This window comes from Manduca sexta, chromosome 25, assembly GCF_014839805.1.
Source record: "Manduca sexta isolate Smith_Timp_Sample1 chromosome 25, JHU_Msex_v1.0, whole genome shotgun sequence".
Taxonomy (NCBI): Eukaryota; Metazoa; Arthropoda; class Insecta; order Lepidoptera; family Sphingidae; genus Manduca; species Manduca sexta.
The window spans coordinates 1529400-1553411 of NC_051139.1; the positions used below are offsets into that span (position 1 = coordinate 1529400).

At 34.0% G+C, this 24012-nt stretch overlaps 3 protein-coding genes across 4 annotated transcripts in view; 2 read left to right on the forward strand and 1 right to left on the reverse strand.

Moving 5' to 3' along the window:
• Positions 1–593: 593 nt before the first annotated feature.
• On the reverse strand, positions 594–3564 carry LOC115452144 (BLOC-1-related complex subunit 8 homolog). The gene is made up of 3 exons (XM_037442827.1): positions 3218–3564; positions 2339–2516; positions 594–1894 (listed from the first exon to the last, which is right to left on the reverse strand). Exons 1-3 carry the CDS (start codon positions 3267–3269, stop codon positions 1609–1611), a joined length of 516 nt encoding a protein of 171 aa, XP_037298724.1. The 5' UTR covers positions 3270–3564; the 3' UTR covers positions 594–1608.
• Positions 3565–4100: 536 nt separating this feature from the next.
• LOC115452143 (epidermal retinol dehydrogenase 2) lies at positions 4101–7367 on the forward strand. 2 transcript variants are annotated; one of them, XM_030180602.2, is made up of 5 exons: positions 4101–4557; positions 4857–5060; positions 5318–5647; positions 6231–6478; positions 6903–7367. In XM_030180602.2, exons 1-5 carry the CDS (start codon positions 4531–4533, stop codon positions 7093–7095), a joined length of 1002 nt encoding a protein of 333 aa, XP_030036462.1. In that variant the 5' UTR covers positions 4101–4530; the 3' UTR covers positions 7096–7367. The 2 variants fall into 2 exon arrangements, with proteins under 2 accessions (XP_030036462.1, XP_030036463.1); XM_030180603.2 differs by having other exon boundaries at positions 4117–4584.
• A 539-nt stretch (positions 7368–7906) lies between these two features.
• LOC115446582 overlaps positions 7907–24012 on the forward strand; it is a 182145-nt gene continuing 166039 nt past the window's right edge. The window contains exon 1 of the mRNA XM_037442955.1: positions 7907–8107. The gene's annotated coding sequence lies outside the window, so the exon portion shown is untranslated. The remainder of the gene's footprint in view (positions 8108–24012) is intronic.

Genomic DNA, 24012 nt, shown 5'->3' on the forward strand with positions numbered 1-24012 from the left:
TAGGTTTAATTCTGATTAATATATTTGTTCCCAAACTATTTTTCTTTTTTGTTTCTCATCTTTTTAATTACGCAAACAAAAGAAAAATAGGTAATGTTTTTTGTTTACGAATGTAGTGAAATGTTGATTTCGGGTCTTTGCATACGTCACGTTCTTGCTCGACGTTTATCTCGTCATATATGCAACTACCCTCATTTGCTTCCACGCTCCTTTGCCCCAATCTTAAATGGAATCTCAGGACGGACACAAATAGCCCAATTGAAATGATCAAAAGCTAAATAAAATGCCACTGGAAGCGTACCCCAGCTCTATCGTAGCGATGACAGCAGTATAAAAAAATAACCAGTGCCGTTTTAATGCTCACGTGCGTGCAGGGACACGGCGTGGCGCAACATATATAATATTGTAACCACTGACAATTACCGAAGCTACGATAATACTAATATTATACACACAAACTGTAAAATGTATGCATCGATACTTTTCTCGTGGACTGTACACGCTTCCTGCCCTGACCCTGCACGGTGGTGTGTGACCAAAGCAATAAAACAGCCTAATCAATGTCTTAACTTTGCTAGCGAATAAAAATCCTCTTCCCTTTAAAATGTTAGTATTTATTAGTAATAATTTAATTAAATTAACTTACATTATGAATGTAACTTAGCACGAACACCAAGCAAAAATGACTAGAAGCTTCAGAATCCATTGAGAGCAAGCAAGATGGACATATTAACGAACAAAAAGTTCGTACGGAATGTTTGTTGACTGCAGCGCTAAAACAATAAATTAGCATCTATGCGGCACAATAAACACCTGGTGTGTCGACTCGTACTCGCATAGCGAACCCAAAAGGCCAGAGCGCCCCATAAGTCTAGTGTGTTAAAATGAGCGCTACGCCAGTGCGACTTGTACGACACACCGTGTGTGTTTTGCCGCATTCTCGTAGCACTCATTGTGACACGAGGCGTGTGCTCCCACACCCTTATTGAGATGTTTTTAAAACAACTGGCGTGTGATACCGCAGTAGCGTTGCACACTTAAAAACACATGTGTGGGCCGCAGTCAACGTGTTAAATGATTATGGCAGCCTAAAAAATATATGTCTTATAAGTAATATTAGTTTTAAACCATTAAACATTTTATAAATACTCTATTAATCAATTAGGTGGGCTTGAGGTTTTGTATTGGCACATATCTTAACAATTGGCGGTAAAATTTATTATTATACGAACAAAAGTCAATATTGGGCCATTCATTACTTAATTTAGAAACAGTAATTGACAATACTTTGGTCTAATGCAATTTAATGCAGTTTTTTTTTCCAAATAGGTACTAGTACATTATGCATACTCCCTTTGGCCAAGTGAGTGAGTTATGTGCCAAAACCAAATTATTATTTAAATGAGATCCATTGATGTCAATGTCCTTGCATGCAACTTAAACCTGCTTTGATGATTTATAGCTCCATTATTTATGTTTTATAATACTATTCTATATACTATATTAATAATACTATTCAAACTGGATTTGCTAAGTTATCATGTGATATTATAAAGGTTAGAAATATGGAACTATAAATGCAAAATACTGTTAACAAGCAATACAGGCCTAATGCAAAGTGGTATGGGATCTATGCAGCTCTGCAGAAGAGCCCCGAGCATGTGCCATCATGTTTTCTATCCTACTGGTGGTCTCCCGAACCATGGAAAAGTCAGTCAGATCTGGCAAGTCAAGCACAATGTGAGCAGATAGACGTTTGTACACAGAGTTTGAATCTTTTTTATTTCTCCTAGCCTCCTCATATTTAAGTTGTTGCTTTAAAAATATAGACTGTTTGAGCATTTCTTGTATATTCTTGAAGCTTGCTGCGGCACCATCCATTGATTTCACTGCACTGAAAAAGAAGGGTTTTTGCTTAATAAGCCTGATTAACTGATTTTGCAATATAATACAGACTATTCTATTGCCTTGCATTAGTTGTATACAAGATCAAACAATATTAAATTAAAAGCATTATTATTGCCATCAGTAAATTTATAGTAATAACATTGATTATAACACAGTATTAACATAGATGCATTGATTGCTATAAGTATATCAAATATTTGCCTAAGGCTTTGCCCATGTGAAGAAGTTTACCAGAATAAGTACATATTATCCCGGGATAAAAAACAAGCCACTCAGGAGTAATGCAGCTTTTCATTTGTGAAAAATGGGTTTAGTAGTTCCTGAGATTAGCTCACTCAAAAAAATCAGATTTATATATAAGGACTCTACACCCAGAAGCCAGACTCAATAATTATTATAAAAATATATGTTATATATAAAACTTTCATACCTTAAAGCATACTCAACATCATAGCATCGTCCTTGTAGTTCATGCTGCAGCTTTGTCACCTCCACCCTCCGCTCCACCATGGGTGGCAAGGCTTTCCGAACATGCTCTTGAAGTCTGTACAGTGCCAGTGACGGCTCATTAGCGACTATGTGCATGTTCTCTGATATTCTTTCTGAGGCTGTGGACATTATGAATTTATCTTGTAGTGTCATTAATAAACTTGAGAAAAAGTTAGTCAGGGTCATGTTTACTTTATTACTGACGAATGATTAGTTTGCAGTTTTGAAAAATTATCTATTTTTGTATTTAGCTGCATATAAATTGTATTTTACTGATTATACATTAACAATTTAGGTGGCTGGTTGTAGATACCTAAACAAATTGGTGGCAATGTGATTTAGAATGAAATGGTTCTGTCCCATAATAGTATGGGATAAGGTAGAGTTTCTCTCTTTTTGGAGCCAATGCTTTACATTTTAACACCATCAATGTCAATTATTTAAGTATTTTGCAATTGAAGGAGGGAAAAAACATATCAAAAGCTGATAGTTGTGTATTATTGGTCAATCATAATGACAGGTGTGCATATGTGCTCTAGGTATGGCAGCTACTCTAATATTGCAGTTACAATACTTACCTAACCTACCCAGCAATGTCATAAGAAAATAAGAGTAGGGTCATTTTATTGCGATTTAAAAGTGTATCTAACTGAATGTATTGAAGAATTAAGATAATATAAGACTAAGATTTCTATCTCACTTATCATGTAAAATAGTGCCACAAAAGTTCTACGTAGACACCAAATATTTTAAATAATAGTGTAGTGTAAAACTGTACAAATATTAATGGGCTTAAGATAGAAATATATATATTACATACCTTTTCGGGCCTTCGTTTCTAATTCTGCGTCTCCTTGATATACAAAAGCCATTTTAAAATATTGATAAAAATATTACTTTTTTCCGATAGTTACTTATTTTTTAATGTTTCTCAATTCAATTTCAATAAATTATTCGAAAACCAATTTGTTGTTATTGGCAGTATTGTTAATATTTTTTTTAGATTGTGTGCGATTAGCGATATTTTGTTAGTCAAAACGTCAACGTCAACTTTGATCAAATTAAAAAAAAAATCGTTCTAAAATAAGTAGGAAGTAAAATCTCACTAAACGGACTAAAATATGATTACTTAATTAGAACAATTATGTATTTAAACATTGACGTATAAAGAAAAATGATTAAGGTGGTAGCTCAAGGTCCATTTTCATACATTTTGTTTCGGCTTTAATCTGGGTAACTAAACAAGTATTGGCAAGTAAAGAATTTAAATTCACGTCTAGTTAGTGATTAGTTCTCGCAGTTGAAGAAAAACGTAAAAATAATTAATAATCATGGATATTTCGGCCTTTAAAATTTAATATGACGAAATTTTAAAGGCAGAAATATCCATGATTATTAATTATTTTTACATTTTTCTTCAACTGCGAGAACTAATCACTAACTAGACGTGAATTTAAATTCTTTACTTGCCAATACTTGTTTAGTTACCCAGATTAAAGCCGAAACAAAATGTATGAAAATGGACCTTGAGCTACCACCTTAATTAAATAAGATCATACTTTCAATAATGAACTTTATCCTGTATTTCAGTAATTTTTATTTGTATTAGATATATACCAGTACCATTATTTTGATTTCTACCAACTATAGCGACAATGACTAAATATAAATATAGCGACAACTTGTTACTTGACACTTGACAGCTATCAATAACAATCAAGGTCAAATAATGTTAAGTAGTTTATTTCATTTATTTGTCTCTGATGTTAAGTTTCAACTTTGTTAATGGATACTTAAATGGACACATGGAATTTTTTACGAACTTATTATTCCTGCGTATTAAATATGCTTAACTAACAAAACTCGATAGAATTGTATCACTCAAAAATAACAGTATTAGTGTCAGAATGTGGTACACTATGAACGAAGTTCATTAGCTGCACAGTGCATTGTAATCTGTCTTATCAACAATTATCAAAATGCTTATCATCATTACCAAACTAGGATCAAGGGTTCAATGGTATTAGTTAGATCCGTTTCGGTTTGTTCAAAACTTACGCCAAAGATACGCGTGTTTTCAGTGTATGTGTTTTTGAATTGTCGGTACTATAAAATAATTTTGAAAATTCCCAAATGATTGGTCGTAAAGTAAAATCAATGGTGAGTCTTTGTAGCAACTGAGACTAGGTAGGTTCGTGAAGTATTTATTTATTTATGTATTTATTTAGGTAATAAATGTATAATCTATTTATAATTCTGTATTTTATTTTATTTTTTTTAATTTGGTACAGAAACAATATACAAATTACACACACAATTCGCTGATTATATCTTTATTTAATAAGTATGTTTTATAACATATATTATACGAATCGTTAGGCCTTTGTGCCTGTTTAAACAACCTAACCTAATGTAAACTTCCAAAAACCAATATTTTACAATAGTATTTGTTTTTTCAGGACTATAAGGTGCTTGATGGCATATTTGGAATAGTATTACATTTTATGTTTCCTATAAGAATGTTGCTCCGGTTGTATTCATTATGCATCTTGATGGTGGACATCACATGGGTGATGATTAATACTGTCTATGCTGTTTTCCAAGCTGCATATGAGCTTTTCAAACCACCACCTTTGAAGTCATTAAGATTGGAAACAGCTTTGGTAAATTTCAGAGTTAATTTTAGTTATGAAATTAATGATCATATGAATAATACCATTATAATAGTATAAAAAGTATCCAAAAAATTATTAACATTAAAATCTTAAATTATATTCTCACTGATTGTTATTTAAGTATATTTTAAACTTTAAAATAATCATTTAAAACTATTTTCTGCAAGTAGAAATACCGTATGGAAATGGTTCTTTGCTTATGAACAAATTATTTTATAATTATAGACTGTTATAAATGATTTCAGGTAATCGGTGCAGGGAGAGGTGTAGGTCGTGAACTGGCATTACAACTTGCTGGTTTAGGAGCTATAGTGCTTTGTGTTGATGTAAATTCCACCACCAATGAGGATACTGTGAATTTAATCAAACGTAGAGGTGGTTCAGCTGCTAGTTACATTTGTGACGTAACAAAGAAGACAAATGTTCAAACATTAGCAGTAGAAGTCAAGAAGGATGTTGGATTTGTCAGTATGTTGTTCTACTGCTGTGGAATTCCAAGTCCAAGGTCATTGCTTACGAGGCCACCTCAAGATATACATGATACTTTGGACCTGACATTGACTTCTTATTTCTGGGTAAGTTTGATATGAAATTTAAGTATGATAACAATGTTTGTTTGGTGTCCTTGATATTACATTTTTGACTATATGAATATGAATATTGGGAAATTTTAATAAATTTAATTTATATTAATATAAAAACCTTTTATGTGATTAATTCAAATGTAAAAATTACACTATTATTTAAAATATTTGGTGTCTACTCTGTAACATTTGTACACCAACTGAATTTTGTAACATTTGTCTGTTTTAATATAAATAAATTTATTTATTATTTATTGTTATTAAATATTTTTTATTAAGAATAATATATTGTTGCATGATTTTTATACATAAAATACAAAAATGTATTATACAAACATAGAACACTGAGGATTAGCATGAGTCATGTTTTTTTATATTTTTTTTTACTTTTGTATTGAATTAAACACCAGCTATGTCCATAAAGGATTTTTTTTAAAAGTATTCAATCATAGTGCAGTGCTCAACAAAATTATTATGCACATAATTCCATCTACAATGTTTCAGACCGGTGAACTAAAGGTTGGCACACTCCTGCTTTGTGGTCTAATCATATTTCTATTTCTTTATGTTCCAGCTCATTGACCAATTCTTACCAGAAATGAAAGCCAGAAACCGAGGACACATTGTTGCACTAACATCAGTAGCAGGATTGAGTTATATTAAGGACCAGATGCCATTGAGTGTAGCACAGTTTGCAGTACAGGGTCTTGCAGAATCCCTTATGGAAGATTTAAGGATGAACAAGATTGATAATCTCCATGTAACCTTAATTCACATTTACCCATTTATTGTTGGAGATGAGAGTCCAGATGTTAAGTTGAGGTAATTAAGCTATCATACTTTAGTTATCTTGAGTAATGAGCATTTTTGAGACCTATTGTTCATATGGCAACTTGATTTTGTTTTTTTTTTTTATTGTATAATGCCTGTTAAGGCAATAATCTTATCAGTTTATAATTTATGTATCAGAGTGTCACTTTGAAATTTCTTCTGATTATTGTCTTTATTTATCAAGCTAGTAACAGTTGCAAAAGTCATATATACAATAAAAAAAATAAATTATCAATTTCTCACAATAAATTAATATAATCCATTTCCATGTTACCAAAATTTTAACAATCTTGATGAAATGGTATGACATATGACAACATAAATGAAACATACTCCAAATTCAACATATTTTATATATTATAGATAATGGATGGAATGTGTAAATTTCTAATACTTATTTCGTGTCCTTTTGCAGAATACCTAGTTATTTCGGCACAATTAGTCCCTTAGCGGCAGCGAACTCGATTCTCGACAGCGTTCGGCGTAACTATCCTGAAGCATCGGTGCCTAAACATTTATTATGCTTGGGACATCTATTGAGGGTCCTTCCACGGAAAGCCACTGTATTAATTAGGGATTTACTTGATACAGGAGTTGATTTCGCATAATTTTCTCAGTATTTTTTACATTTAAGGTTCAATGTAGTAATAAGTCGACGGGTTGCTCATTGTAACATAAAAGTATTTTTAAAAGTTATACAAAAATATTTATGAGACTGATAAATAGTTTTACATAACTAAGAGAAAATATAAAGAGAAATGTTATATGGGAATCTGGTGCCATAATGAAATACAATACATTCCTAGAAAAATCTTTTAAAATACTTTTGTAAAACTAGCATTTATAATTATAATATAAGAATATAAAAGTCTTTGTACTGTGTGGTTTTTTTATTGCTTTGAATGACAAGACGAGCTTGCCGTTTGCCTGATAGTAAGCGATATGACCGCCTATATGCAGCAGAAACACCATCTAACACGTTCAATTACAAAGTATTGTCTAGTATTCCACTGCGCTCACCATCCTGAGACATGAGATGTTAAGTCTTATTTTGTCCAGTAATTACACTGGCTACAATGTCTTTCTAATCGTAACACAACAGTGACTAAACACAGCGGCTTGGCGGCAAAAATAGACATTGTAGTAGAATATGTAGACATAGTAGACAAAATGGACTCTCACATATGAGAGACCTACTACCAGTTACAATTTTATTTTCCTGTATTATTCATAGTTAACGACAATATGTTATTTATTTTTAGCGGTGCATCTTTGAGTATAGTAGAAATGAATTTTAATATTTTAATTAGTTGGCCATTACTAATGCTTAGACTGTATTAATATTATGACACGCTGATAGCAGTAGAAAATATCTACCATTATATTTTTTCTAGTGGCAATCACAGTTAACTGTCAAATAGTAATTCGTAACTCCACTAGCGCCATCTATACTGTTCGTCTATTTTCACTTTCGCGTTTTGTTTCTGTGATTAGCGCTAATAAAAACAAAAATCGGTATATTAATTTCGAATGTGCACTGTGAATTAATTTGTGTGATTACTACTGGTACGAGACTCTAAAGTGCGGAAAACAACGGCGGTGCAGGGACACCTGCTTACGGTAAGTTGTTGCTTTCATTATTATACAGTAGCTTGTCATCAAAGTCGATCGATATTAGAAAACTTACGTTCTGTTTGTGAAATCCATCACCTTAAGGTGTAAAATTGTGGTATTTAGTGTTACCTCGATGATAGTTGGATATAAACCTGGAGACCCATTTATGATGAGAGCGTGAGACGGGACTTTCTTCTTCTTATTCTACCCTTTTGTAAGTTTACCTACTTTCAGCAAAAAAAAACTTTATTAATGGTATACTTGTGATATCACTACGGATTCACATTTATTTTATTGTATAAATTATTATATTGTATCATGTGAGTTATGATACTGGCATGTTTTGTTATAATTTGCATAACAAGTTTCGTTAAATAACTTGCGTGTGTTTCAAAACGTTTACGCACAAACCTATTTTGCAAAAGCCATACCAATATTAAATGAGCATTTAGGTTTCATATATAATGCATAAAAATAATGCATATATCTATGATAAAAAAAATATTTTTGTAAAATCCTTTAAAATTCTAATTGTGGAGTAGCGACACAGAAACACTAGTGGCGATTTGTATTGTATGGCTTTGCTATAAATTATGTATGAAAGTTTTTACTCTAAAGCGTTACTTTCCTTACATTCTCCCATTGTATTTTCAGTGATAAAGTATTGGCCATCTAGAATACAAAAAAGTGGGATACCCATACTTCCATGAATTAACATAGCTAATATAATTAAAAAAAACCGTAACCATAGCAACAGAATTTAAACAAACATTTTTTTCAAATTTATATCCCAAGGAGGTGGAATACATAATAATTTTGCATGTAAGCCAGTATTGTAGAAATAAGTTTTATCTAAGTTGTGAGCGATCTGTAGTATTTTTTAAAGTCATTACTTGTGTATGTAATATATTGGATATATGAATGTTAGTGTGATCCATTTTTTGGTTTGCATGTGTTGTTGCGGTGGCTTCTTTTTACTTAATAAATTTTAACACATGTGTTAGTGTTTGTTTGGGGATATGAAGTAAGATTGATTATGTATTTAGTATATTATCATAATTACTGTTGCTTTGAGATCACTATATTGTTACAAAGCCTTGTGATATTGTAACTTATGCTTTTAAACATGAAATGTTAATTTATTTGTTTGCTTGCTGTAAGTAGCAAAATTTATTTGTGTATTGTTTATAATGCAATTTGCATTTATTCAAAAAAGTAAAAAATTAATTGTATATAAATTTGCATCCACTTTTTAACAATACCTATTTTACTCATTCCAGTTGTAAAATCCGATGAAAACATTAATAATGCAACTATTTAAATTATTTTTTTCTTTGATAATCAATGGCAGTTATTTAATTAATTAATTGTAAATAATAATAATTTCAGATGCACTGTTTAAATGTTTAGTTTATAATTATAAGTTTTTTTCTGTTTTGTTTCTATTTTTCTCTAGTTTAAGTGTACATAATTTTCAGTTCATACTGGGGCTTACGAAAACTTTGTCGCAATTTGATACATTTTCATCAGCAGGTCTATTAAAGTTTGGAAAAGTAATAGCTATGGCACAAAATAAAATTACTTTGTCATATAAATTTTAAATATTTTCTATTTCACAAATTATACTAAGTACCTACTAACAACTCAAAGGGGGATGTAGTCCTGGACAAAGAGCACACCCAAATATTGCTCAACCGAAAATCGGACTCAAGACCTCCCCTTCAACAGGCCATATACGCTGGGATTAGATCAAGGTGGCAACACTCTAAGAACACATTAAAAAAGTCGACGCGGTATGGGAACTCATTACCATCAGTCGAGATTCAGTTGTCGAACAAACATCTACAAAGCCGACCACAGACCGTATCCAATGCACCGCAAAACCACCCTTACGACTTAAATTAAAGTTAAGTTCCTGCGAACGCCTAAACAAATACTCACTGTACCAGGGTAAACGAACTCATTACCGTATTTCGTTTTACAATCAGTTCGATTTTTAAACCGTTGGTTATCGATCGGTGCGAATAATGGCGATTATGGCGCGTTCCAAATGTCTTTTTCGGCGTCTTTCATTTCTCGTTTTGATTAATTGCTCCTTAATGACAGAAGGCATTAGCGAGACGTAAATGATTGTTGATTCCCGGATAAGCCGCCGTTCCCGGGATTGATATTATTTATCTGGATTATGGGCTGTTAAACGAGTTTATAGGTATTTTGTTCGCGGTCGATGCTTGAATGGAAATCTTTAGATTTGATAGATTGAGTGGGCGGTGTTGGTATTTACGATTCTTCACGCTTTATGCGCGGGAACGTGGTAGAAACTGTGTAATGGATTGTTATTTCTTGACATTGATTTAATGTCCATAAGGAGTCTTTGGCTAAGTATAGGTTCGTAGAAAATGTAAACGTAGTTTCTAAGTTTTACGAAATATATTAAATCTTCTGCCAACGTTTTCCCGCATATAGTTACGTTTTTGAGATAAAAAGAAAATCTGTAATGCACAGGGATTATGTACCTTCCTATTAATGAAATAACTATTAGAATCGGACTAGTACTTCCGGAGATTAGCGCATTTAAAGAAACAATCTCTTCAGCTTTATAATACCAATACAGGTATCAATAAATTGATCTGATTTGAATGCCTACAGAACAATCCAATTAACCTTCGTTCTATGTATCGAGCAACTGTTTTAATTAATTCTACTTCCTTTGTCACATTAATCAGTCATAGTTTGGCTTGTTGGCATTGCCACCTATGAATAAACATTAAAGTTAAGGTCATAACTGTAGCGCCGAAAGGCAGAGGTGCAAAACAGACCCATAGTTCGCTCCGCTTTAAGAATGTGGGCAAACAGATTATTTACTACTAGCTTCCACCCGCAGCTTCGCCCGCGCGGATTTCGGACTTCAAAAATGGAGGAGGTACTCAATTTGTCGGGATGTTTTTTTTAATGTAAGGTGGTATGCAGGTGGTCCGATTGTCCGGTCAGCGTCTGATGGTGGGATCCTGGTGAAATCGAAGGAAGCATATAGCATGATTCAGTATTCACGCGTGATGGCTTATTATTAGCGTATTTCATGTATAACTTTGGTGTGATTCTTTTTTATGGAATATTTAATAATGTTAACTTTTTTAATTAGGGATGACTGAGAGTGTTATAAACGTAAGAGTAGACAAATATAATGAGATAGCTTCGAACTGCTAAGCTATCGGGAGTTACACGTGTTATTGTGAGTCAACCATAAAAGATAGACATATGCTGTCGTGGGATATTTTTTTCATAATTTTAAGGAGAACATTTCCGTCATACATGATTTCTATGTAGCTTTAACTATTAAGGTTGCACACGCGACGGAAGCTTAAAAAATGAAGTAACTACTCCCGTTTTCCCAACATTTCCCTTCACTGCTCTGCTTCTATTAATTGTAGCGTGATGAAAAGTATACTATAACCAGCACAGGAGTATGACAAATAATTGTACCAAGTTTCGTTAAAATCCGTCGAGTAGTTTTTGTTTCTATAACGGTTATACAGACAGACAGACAGACAAAAATTTTACTAATTGCATTTTTGGCATCAGTATCGATCCCTAATCACCCCCTGATAGTTATTTTGGAAATATATTTCATGTACAGAATTGACCTCTCTACAGATTTATTATAAGTATAGATGTAGATTAAATTATGACTGGTCATTAACGTGTATAAACTTACTATCAAAGGAATTAAATAATGTAGGCAAATTGCCGTACCTAACATCGTTTTTTAAAAAAAGTTTTCTGTAACATGGAAGAACAACGTACCCGCATTTTCTCATTTTTCATCAGCTCTTATACCCCCATCTAAGCTCGGTGAATCATTTTTTCAAGCTTCGTGCTAGAAAGATTTGGCTTACTTTTAACTATTGATCATCGGCTTTAATATCAACTCCTCAAACTCAATACTTGTTACAGAACATACACAAAATAGATTTATCGTCACAGCGAGAAGACCATTTACACCTCACCCGCTTTTAAAATAGAAAAATAAAGTCTATCTAGAGATCGAATCCGGTACTTCATGAATATAGAGTCAAGGTACCCTGCCACTATACAAACATTTTACGTAAATAATGTTTACTCTCGTAATGTTCATAGTCTTTAATGTATTCACAAAGAATACTTTAGGCTGTAAGGTTAAGTTTAGTCTTCTACACACGTACATATTTTCCTCTAACTTACAAGGTGAGCGTCTCGGTGGCTAGAGATAGGCTTAGTATATTTTAGAATTTAGTGCGGTGATGACATTGAAGGGTTAACTGGTAAATGACGATCATCGACAATACATGCCCCTCATGCCATCACATCATGTGGAAAGGGTTAGTAAAACCTAGTGTTTTATTAGATCATACACTGAATTAACCCCTCTAGAATTACAATGACGTAAATAGAAAAATGGGATAAAACACACTGGAGAGTTTGTTTCTTACTTTTTAAATGTTTGCTATTTTACTTAAGGACATTTCGCAGTTTTGCATTTACGTTATCGAAATTTTGAATGTGCGACATCAAGGGTACTTTTATCCTGGAAAAACGCAGAGGAACACTGATTCTGCAAGCTATTACTAATTATAATAATTCAGTGCTAATAATGTACTAGTTATAACACCAGCTAAAGTTCAAACCCCTATTAACTCCCACTCGCCATGGAAATGTTAGGACGGCACAAATGCCACTCTTGATGTCATTAAAATTCTTTTCACGGCCCACGTAATTAGTTTGGATGCGACGTGTTCCGCGGGACACCCCGAATTAGGCTTTTGGCAACGAACTACGTTAATTTACGAGTCGACGTACGTTTTCGTCATCACTCGTATTGTGATGTGTGGAAACGTAGATCGCTTAAAACAAAGTTTTCATATACCAAGTTTCTTCATTTCTTTGTCTTCCAAGTTGTAAGTGTGCCAGTCTTATTTTCTGCTTAGAATATTGAAATTCCTAAGCGTTACGTAATTTAACATCTGATAGGAAATGAACGCAAAGCAGTACGACGTATTATGTAATTTAAATTTCTGTCCTAGAATGTGTAAAACATATACTACACGAACGATCATGTCGTCTGATTGGGATACGTCGGGACACGAACGCGTGAATCACGTGTCGGTCTCTCGACCAATCACAATCAAACGACACGGACGGTCGCGTCGTGTTTAGTGTAACATCCTAAGAGGGTTGTACGGTGATGCTATTCAGTACTGTTTTAGTGTAAGGACGCCTACCACGAGGTGAACAGCTCATGTCATCATCATCATCATCAGCCGCAGGATGTTCACTGCTGAACATGGGCCTCCTCCAAAGATTTTCAGATCGCCCTATTGGAAGCGGCCCGCATCCAGCGACGTCCTGCGACTTTTATGAGGTCATATGTCCACCTCGTGGGTGAACGTTCGACTCATGTAAATATATTTACATATAAAATTATTTATTGTGCCGAAACTACTCGAAAAAGGTATAATCATATCTAATCTCTGTATTCAGACAGGTTTAAATTGAATCAGTTACCCGATTTATAGCTGATACATTTTACGGTATAGGTTTCATTTAAATTACCTGAAAAAGGAGCTTTACTATTTCAAGAGTTAAGTTACGTTGCTCATATGAGTGAAAGTGAAAAACTATTGTGTATATTTTTAAATATATCCTGAAAAAGACGAATCTTATGTTAAAAATAAAAAGTGTCGTCTCCTTAGAAAGGAGGTCAGTAAGACCCACTCGAGGTAAAGTTTACAATAGGACGGTTGCACAGTAAAACGTAGTACGTCTTTAAGTATATATTTATGTAAAAAGGCGGGTATCTTGCGCGCAGGTGTTCCCCGGTTCTGGGATCGTTTTCCGAACCGCGCTTTTTCCACAGTTTAATTTGAATAAGCCATTACGGCGCGGTATTACTGGGCGGCAGCAAGCTTTAGCGTTAAATCCACCGTTACAAGTTCTCCAGTTCAATTCCTTATGTTCATTGGGTATAGGTGAGTTTGTTCCCTAAGAACCTCGGTTTAATAGCGTACCAATTTTCGGCTACGTTTATCTATTATTTTTGGATGTGTACCATTTAAGTTTATTTATAAAGATTGATAAAATCATATTGCGAATCTTGGTATTTCTGTAATGATAATAAAACTGATCCTTTTAATAAACTGTCTCAATTCTAGGCACTTATAAATATTCAATTTATCTTATAGGTCATAATAAAATGCCCGTCTCTCGCACATGAAAGGAAAGATAACACAAAAACAAGAAACGTCTCAACAAAACACAATAAATGAACTAAGCCAAAGAAGATCCCCAAAAAATAACAATATCTAGGCAAGACTGCCGTACAAATGAAGTTATCAAGTACATAAAAACCCGGCCGCTGCGTTGTACGCAAAGCCACCTATAAAATATGGGCCCGTATTAGACACTTGAACGATGTGGGGCTGTGTTGACCTGGATAACTAACGTATTGTTATATCTCTCGAGCACGACGCTTCAGTAATTAAAACCTCAGCTTGGCCTGCGAGGTTGGGAGGCCGGGACGCTGCGAGCCTCTCATCAACTGTGTACACAGCGTGTAATTTATTTGTATGCTCGTTTACTGCTATAATAATGTCATTAACGTTGAGTTTGTTACCTGTTTGTGTTGTCTAATTTTTGGGTTTGGATTGATCCATTTGGGTTGTTTTATTGGGAATAATGTTGCATTTTAAATTGTCGTATTTGTACTGCATTACATTTATATTATTAGGGTTAAAAAAATCTAGATTAAGAAATTTGTCTGTTCGTGGAAATATTGGATTCTATTTTGGGTAGCGCGATGGTATTGTGTACTGTGTTTAGCTTATTATTCTACAGTGCCATTTTAATAAACTATTTTGTTTAGGAACAATAGCTGATGATAGCGGTTACTAATTCAAAACGAATTAGAATAGAAGCAATAAATATTTTTATATATAAAAACATTTAAACTGATATATACCTACGTTATTTGATGTATATTGCAAAATAGTGAATCCACTTTGTATCGCCGTGAAGGATTTAATGTTTTTAATTGAAAATGGTGCGTTTGAAACCTATTATGCCATTAGACGATGGGAAAGTTTGACAAATAACATCAGCCAATGTCTCGTAAACTCATTGAATTCCTTCGGACAATTTCCTTTCCGAAAGTGACTCGTCTAATTTGATATTTTCGAAACCATTGATGGCGTACTGACAAAAAGAATTCTGTTCCCTTTCTCCCTCTTAAAGTCTTTGCGAACATTTCGCCTGGAGCTCACCATAATCAAGTTTAATAAACTACCAATTTGCTTTTAAAATTTCTTCATTCTTTTATCCCCTTTGAAGTTTTTCTTTTGTAATAGATACAAAGTGCTAATTCAGGGTCATGGTCTGGAACATTGCTCGTTTGATTAACTCTGAAAGAATGGCAACTGACAGGAATTGGATTTGAATTTGTGATTATTTTTGCTTTGTTGTGATTTAGTAGACCTTGAACGATGTTAACCAATGGAGGTAAACAGATATAAGATAAACAGGGATACTTTGCAAAGTTTGCGGGGTTTTAAGCTTCGGTTGAAGTTGCACAATGAGTTAAACAAATCACCTTCTACATTATTTAGTATAATATTTGTCACAGACTTTAAACATATTGCTCGTTTATGTTATGTTTACGCGAATGTTAAACATTAAAATAAAAAAAAATTGAGGATTGTATCGTGGTAATTTATATTATAATTTACTCCCGACGTTTCGAAGACTTTCCAGCCAGTTAAATAGTTCAATTTCAATATTGATCGTTACTAAATTTAGAAAGCCGACAATGACCCTGAAAGCCTTTCTTCATAATTACATGTAAATAAATTCATTTGATATAAAAGAATTTAGACTATATTAGGAAATCAGTTTTAATGCTGTTGGAATTTGCGACTCGATTCTCTACGGGCAATTGTGCAATTGGAAATGGGCCAAAGGCAAATAAATTGTCGACTTTTTATGTAATAAACCATCTTTTACTCGCGCGTACTCCCGTAACTTAATGTATTTGCAATGGTTGGGGACTATATTTTGCATTGATTCATGCCAAATTATTATCAATCTGTTTTGAGGTGAGGAACAAATATAGGATGCTGTTGAGATTTTCTTACGATGGTTCGGTACTTTGTATTAGTTTGTTTAAAATTTATTAATGTTTTAAAATTTATTGTCAGGTTGTGAAGAGCTGGAATGTGATGTTTTGTCATAATTTTAATTTTATGAGTTGACCGAAATTAAAAGTATATCGTTATAAAAATGTGTTTTTGTCCGAAATCAAAATTAACTCCTTCATTATTTTCTGATATCACAGGTATATAGGCCTTACCGGAAAAATAATGCTGGTCGTTTTCCTTAGCGGCTCGGTCAAGTCAAGGCAATGAAAATTTGTCCTCGCGTATTTGTAATCTTTACGTCTCTTCTAGCACATACATTTATTCCAGGACATTATCAGTCTTACTTATAAAAAATTCGCAAAGCTATGCCTAATTAAAACACTACTCGATCAGCTCTAAGTCAAAACCCGTCATCTTGCCTCTTAATAATAACGTTTAAACTAGGAACCGGTGATGTTTTTGACAGCTATTTTGTAATTCTTCACCACCTCTAAAACAAGTTTATAAGTAAGACTGTATATAAGTCTAAGCTGAACTGATAAAAACAATGCCGACAGGTGCGGTTTAAAAGAATTTGCATTTTAAGTTTAAAAAATGTAATCGGCCAAAATTAGTTAGGTGCGTATTTCGTCCAATTTAACCAAGTTAGACGTAATCTCATTCGCGTAAATTAATTAAGGACGTTTAATATTGTTGGATAGGAGGTTCGTGCCCCCGGCAGCGGCCGGTTTTCCTAGCCTCTTTTCAATTAAGCATATTTTTAAATTTATTGACCGTTGTTCAGGAATTTAATTTTGTTTTCCTTGGCGTTTTTATAAACGCTTGTTGGATTTTGTGGCTATTGTTTTCGCTACTACAAGAATTTATGTAAAGATTTCAAAAAAGTGTTTGTCATGCTCTCGGGTTAATTATCTGTATGCTAGTTGTAAGAGAATAAAATGGGTATTAATATAAATGAAATTACATAGTAAAATGTAGACTTTGTCAATTTAATCGCACACCGTTTACGTGACTACGGCTCAATTTATTTCAGTGAGGATTTAATTTTTATGATAATATAGTAAACATTTGGTAAATTTATGGCATTTAAAAAATAAATAATCGAAAAGGGATAATTAGGTAGATAATACATAAACGATATGTCGGTCACAACCATCGATATACCTATATGTACTATTCGGTAGAAAATACGTCAATGGTCACAACAATTAGTAAACAGTTTTGATTATTATCATAAAATATAATTTATTTCTATTTTGATATTTCTGAAATCCATTAAACCACTAGGCATTGCTCACGGCTTCGCCCGCGTGAAAACTCCGTCCTCTACAAAAGTCCATAAATTACTGTAGCGATCTGCAGCGTGTTCCGAAATATGCCAGTGCCATCAATAAAAAAAAAAATCAAATATATCCTACAAAACAAATTATCGGGTAAAAAGCTACCTATACATCATCATCCAATGTGTTTGGCGGTTTCTGTGTTTACTCCTAGGAAACGTCCAAATAATTGCATTAAAACAATATCGGTAAAGATACCTATAAAAATTAAAGTAATATAAAACAACAGAACATAAATAGGCACTTTTATAGTTCAAACCACTGCAGATTTATCACGTTCCTCGGCCAAGTCAAAACTTCTCGGTGTCATTAACTGTGAATTATGAACCGGGCGGTTGCCGAACCGGCCGCAGTTTGACAGCCCCATGAAAACTCAGTTTCCGCACAAGTTTTATTCGAAGCTCAACTATAATTACGCATATGACTTGCGGAACTTGGAATTTAGTTGGGTGTCTAGTTGCGGGCTTAAGCTCGTTTCACACAGGCCACGGATGTGCGGTGCGCGGTCCGAGTGGTTAGAACAGTCATTTTGTTTGAGTGACTGACATTGACAGCACCGGTGTTGCAGTGTTTGACGTGTTATCGTGTTCGTATAGATTGTTGATAAGTTTAATTATTGGTAATTTTCCAAACTAGTTTGTATTTTAAATCATTGGTTTGTAAATGCAAAGGTATTAGTACTTGTCGGACCTACCCGGAGAATGCTTACTGGCAAAGTACTATTTTCACATCATGTCCCATAACTTTAATAATTACCATCACTACCTTCAGCGCTAGAATCAGTTGTTCCCAGTATAGGAAAATACGACGTTATCATCTACTTTACACACGCAGCAGTATATAATGTATCGTGTACCGATCATATACGATTCGTTTACGTTCCACACGACACTGGTCCGACACCTATCCCTGTCATATGTCCAAAGCCTTACATCCCGTGTCCGTCATATCAAACATCCTTTGTATTTCACCTCTTTGTTAAACACGATTGTACTCGATAGTTATACAACGTTTGGACCCACCTAATCCTAAGGTCCCAATTTGCGGGCGGCTGGGTGTCCTACGTTATAAATTGTTTTAGGAAACATCCCTAAGATTAATAGTTTGCAGGCTTTAGACGCGTGCTGAGTGAAGCCGGTTTTGTATTAGACTAATGGTTGGTTTTGGCTTGGCACCGTTTTTTGTTAGTTAATGTAGATGATATAATGTTCCTCTAGACATAGGTAAGCTCACGCTGTTGTTGCGGAAAGGAGGTAATTTTCGTCACGTTTATATATTTTTTTTATATTTTGATCGAGCTTAAAAATAACTATCAGGCTAACGATTAACGGTTACTTACATAAATTCGACAAAGTATCAGTCGCTTTCGCGCCGTCATAATACGGGACCAGCAATACGCATGTCCGACGCGCACTTTACACGATTTTTAACTTGTAACGTAATATTTAAGATTTACTGTTCGCAGCGTGCGCACTTTTACGTCCCGATGATATTTCTAATGGGACCGCGGCAAAGCGTTCAGTATTCATTTTAATGTCTTTAACGCTACAGAAATTACTCGCCCCGCTGCGGAGCGACGTTAAACGCTTTTTATATTTTCCGAATGAAATTTTCCGCGTGAGTTATTGTCAACGTTTTGCAATACACTAGCGGGAGATGGGGCATAAATGGCCTGTGATGTAAGTGTTTAATTTCGTGTGCTATGTTTTTTATTGATGTGGGGGACAATAATGTAATGGGCCTTTGTAAAAATGTAGTTAACCTTAATATTTAATCAAAATAAATATAATGAAACATAATATGTAATAATAAAAGAAGATATAAAATATACAGCGACACAGCCAGTATAAATGTTAGGTTTAGTTTGTAGATTTTTTTATGTTCATATGTAAGCACTAACCTTTAATGTACTTCAATTGGGGTATGAAATTTCTGTACAACATAAAACACCGTGATCTTACATAGCCTTCTCTTATATAGAAGGTATGCACATCGTTTAATGGCGCGAATATTACATCCTATTACCATAATTAATGTATTGGGTGTTAAAAACTTTGTAAGTGCATGGTATCATCTTTCGTTCAATCTGCATTGTTATGAGCTATAAAAAGACATTGTAAATTGTTAAAACTTTGATGTCATAATTAAATTATCACTGAAAAGTTTGAGGCAATCAAAGTCGTATTAAAGATAAAATTTTACACCAGTAATGTAAAATTCTTTCCTTTCAGTTTTTATTCGACCTTGACCCCAGAGTTTATTCGTTAGCACCAAATCCCCTCACGGCTTAAATGTAAATGATAAGGAATATTGGAGCAGGTGCCGTCTCAGACATGTCAATAAATAACGTCTAATAAACCCGCCGTACGAGTAACACGGAATAATATGATTCGACGAGACGCGATGGAGGAATTTGCCCCATTTTCCCCAACGACCCGTGAGATATTGTTTAAATTCTGAGCGCGGAATGCCAGTAATTCATAATTTGTTTATGTTTATACGTTCATAATGGTGCTATTTGTTTTGTATAAACTGGGAGGGGCAGGTGGGATAAATGGCACAGCCTTCTGTTTTTTTATTTTTATGACCAGGTGAGTAGATTGCTCGCCTGACAATAGGTAAGGACAGAGTTTGGTCTTGACCTGCTGGTTTGATAAAAGTTTTAATGATGGAACAGCTTCGAAGATTTTTAATTACAAGCAACTAAGAATAAGTTGATGATCAATAGTTCCCACCCTTCGCATAAAAAGCCCAATAGTTTACGTAGGACACAGTGGCTAAGGGTCCATATAACACGATTCCTGCCGTCTTGTCTTCTGTGTATAATTTATGTAGAATCTAATTATCTTTATAAAGATTTGCAGACCGCATTTATGCATATTAGTATATATATGTGGTGTTGGGTTTCCTTTCGGAAAATTTCACCTTTGGGCACTTGTAGGAGACCATACTTACGCCCACTAACTGTACATTACCCGTAGTATAATGAGGTCTAAAGTACATTTTCTTTTTAATGAATGTTTTAAATATAAGGCAGCAGTTGTTATTAACTGTGTCTGACTTCAGAAGATTACCGATTTTTTGCTCGACGGATGGTTAAATAAATTATCTTTTATGGGATTGTTACGGAATTACCAGGCCAATGTGAAATGTTTTCTGAGATGATCAGCCGTTTGCAGATCAGGGAGTCGCTTTGTTTTCTGTCTGTGTGAGGTTTTATTTACGTTATTTCAAATTATTGTGTAGTTTTATTATTAATTGTGTAGTTTTGATTTTGGATTTGAAAAACTATGTTTTAATGCCAAAGGTACATTTTTTTAGTGCTAGTGACCTTATGGTCCGTTATTATCTAGGCAGCAATGAATTCGAGACATTTTGGAGATTCCGGCAATCTTTGACCACTCAAAATGTAAGAGCAAAGTACGTATCCAAGGATACTGTCAGCCGTGCCGATTTGTGTTCAATTTTTTTTATTAATTTATTTAATACGCTTTATATATAAATGGTATAAAGGCGCACTTAATGCATATTTCGACTGTAAACAAATCTACGGCGTTTATGTTTGTGCAATATATTTTCCTTATTGGTTGGTATAGTTAAGTAATTCAGTAGTTTTGAAAGTGGGGAAGCACCCCAGTGATATCAATCGCTCTTCGCCATTTATCTTGATAGAGTCGATCGAGGGATTTTGATAGTCATTGTGGATAGTGGGGTGCTTATATTCCCCTGTCTATTCTTATACATGTTCAAGTTTATCACAGGATATTAAGCGTGGTTTAATATCTCAGAGAGGAGCTCTGTGCATATTGGTTTTTAATGTTAGTATTCACAGAAAGAAATAAATGCTGATAAGTAGATAAGCTGTGGGCCTCTTATATAGGCCGAAATAAATGCCTGTAATCCCAGGCATTGCTGATCTTTACTACTTTGTTAAGGGATTAGGGAGCGAGCACGTGCTGGAGTTACGATCTAGAATTGTAAGGCTCATGACGATTTAAAAGATTTTACATATATAAAACTTTTTTATGATTATTTATGGATTAATATTAAGTTTTTCGAATTCAACAAAATCTGCCGGTAATTTGTTTTATTGACTCCAATTTTCACGCAACGATAAATCGAAATGTTAATTTGCAACGAGCATTAATATCTGGGTAATGTAAAATTGTATTAACCCAATTAGTTCACATGCATAATGTATACGAAACGGTTTGGTTGCGTTGTTAACATTGTAGCAGGGTGCTAATTGAGCGTTCTATTAGCTCCAAATCTAAAATAGATATTGCATTGCAAAGTTGACACTGATAATGAACCGTTGAATTATTTGTAGATCGAAAGTGTGAGATACTTAAATACCTATTTTAATAAGGTAATAAATAATTTATAAGAAGGTATTTAAAGGAGATCAATATGCCGAATGAGAGCTTTGATTGTTCAAGACATCAAGAAGAATAAATAAGATGTTCTTAAATACGTTAGTCATTATCAATGGCACGTAAATTAAATAAAATCAATATACCACTTGTGTTTTATTATTCGTGATGCTATATCAACCATGGAACTTTAGTTTTCATGTAGCCATTAATATTTAGTACCGTATATTAATACGCAAGTGTACCGAGCAAATGTCTCGTTCATTACTATTGTGTTTGAATACTAAACGTTTTGAATATACGCTGCCATGTCTAGTGTCGGATCTGTCGGCGGCAGCTAGGGTTGGCACTTTGGAAAAAATATATGTCATGTTGTAAAATATTTGTTGTTTCAATTGAAGTGTATTTAAATGTTTTAGTACACAGTACTTAAGTGTATTTCAATAAGGTGCTTTTTAAACTACTTGTAAAATCTAGTTTCTTGAATAAAATGAGATAGGTAGATTTAAAATTTCGTAACGTATTTCTAATACGTAACGAATGTTTAGAATTGTCATGTTTAAATATTTTATACTCGATCAATATATATATATATATATATATATATATATATATATATATATATATATATATATATATAGTTTTTTTTTTTAATTAAAAGACTTAATAGGGGTTTTGAAAAGATTCATCTATGAGACATTACCAAATTTCTGATTAAGATAAGACGCCTATTAGCGATCAGTATTTAGCTGAACTAATATTTCTCATCTTCAATGACTTGACAACCCTGATGCCATGAAATAAAGCGGTGAGTCGATTGTGATTGGATGGCGGGTGGATGTTTGTGATATTACAATGATGTATGACTATCAACTGAGTTCGCAATTAGGTTTTGTACACGAATTTATTTTATTAGCATTAATGCAAAGTATTACGATTTGCAATTAGAATTAATTTAGGAGCGTGAAGAAGCCATTATGCAGGCCGGCATGACTGTGCCGTCCTGGGATGCTTGTATCTTTGGCCAGTCGCCACTTTCTCTGGACTTCAGTTCGCTTAACAAGAGGTGCAGTGAAGCCATTTTGGCGAGCCACTATAAAAAAATAAATACATTGTAGGTTCGTCGTGAGGCGTCGGCCGCATAAACGTCATATCTAGTTTACAATTTTCCGGGATGTGCTAATCCAGGATTTGATCTTTCCATGTGTAAATAAAGTTGAATGTAATTGTCTCCATAGTTTCTATTACTTTCAAACAAACTTTTGGACCTGACTAATCAGTTGCACTTGATTAAGTTGGTGTGAAAAAATGGCAAACACAACTTGATTCTCGCATACAGCATACCACGATCGTAAGACTACCGCACCACTGGTAAGATATATTTTATATCCGCCCGGATGACCACCGTACACAAGGTGTAACATCCCCTATAGTGGCACAAGTAAGTGTCGCGGTCCGGGATCAGCCTGTGTTTATCCGGTTCCAACAGGCCGGCATAATAGGGGACCGGCCTATTCTGGATTTTGTACATTATTCTATATGTGATGGTTAATAATACGAAAAAGAAGCACTCCTGCGAAAACTGCATAGATATTGGTTAAAGAATGATCGAGTAATTCATATTTAAAATATTGTAATGTGCAGAACTGGGCGCGATGTGAGGATATCGCTTCATCTCTTTCTTTTGCACGCGTCGTAATTCCCGATGACGTCACATGTGGATATTTCGTCTCTTTTCTGTTTCTTGCTAATTACCCCTTCCACCGAAATTCAAAGACTTATAACTTGTTGATTTTTTACCGGATTTCAATAATTCCTTCTGTGTTATAATTTATATTATGTAAATATTTGATAATAGTAAAGAACAAAAATGAGTCCGGTACCCTATTGTGTCAACGGTCGAGGGGTAATCAACAGAGGGATCACTTTGTCGTGTACGTATAAAAAAAAGTGCTCTTACGATCGTGGTATGCTATATGTTATCTCATATCACGTTTTATGCCGATAAATTAAATGTGGTATACGTATAGAAG

What these genes read in the sequence shown, in the direction of transcription:
- LOC115452144 (XM_037442827.1), bottom strand. Translation starts at nt 3,269, where the DNA reads ATGGCTTTTGTATATCAAGGAGACGCAGAATTAGAAACGAAGGCCCGA. An exon ending in AGAAACGAAGGCCCGAAAAG is followed by an intron (nt 2,517 to 3,217) that starts GTATGTAATATA and finishes TAATGTCCACAG; the next exon opens with CCTCAGAAAGAATATCAGAG. An exon ending in GATGTTGAGTATGCTTTAAG is followed by an intron (nt 1,895 to 2,338) that starts GTATGAAAGTTT and finishes CTTCTTTTTCAG; the next exon opens with TGCAGTGAAATCAATGGATG.
- LOC115452143 (XM_030180602.2), top strand. Translation starts at nt 4,531, where the DNA reads ATGATTGGTCGTAAAGTAAAATCAATG. An exon ending in TAAGATTGGAAACAGCTTTG is followed by an intron (nt 5,061 to 5,317) that starts GTAAATTTCAGA and finishes AAATGATTTCAG; the next exon opens with GTAATCGGTGCAGGGAGAGG. An exon ending in CATTGACTTCTTATTTCTGG is followed by an intron (nt 5,648 to 6,230) that starts GTAAGTTTGATA and finishes TTTATGTTCCAG; the next exon opens with CTCATTGACCAATTCTTACC.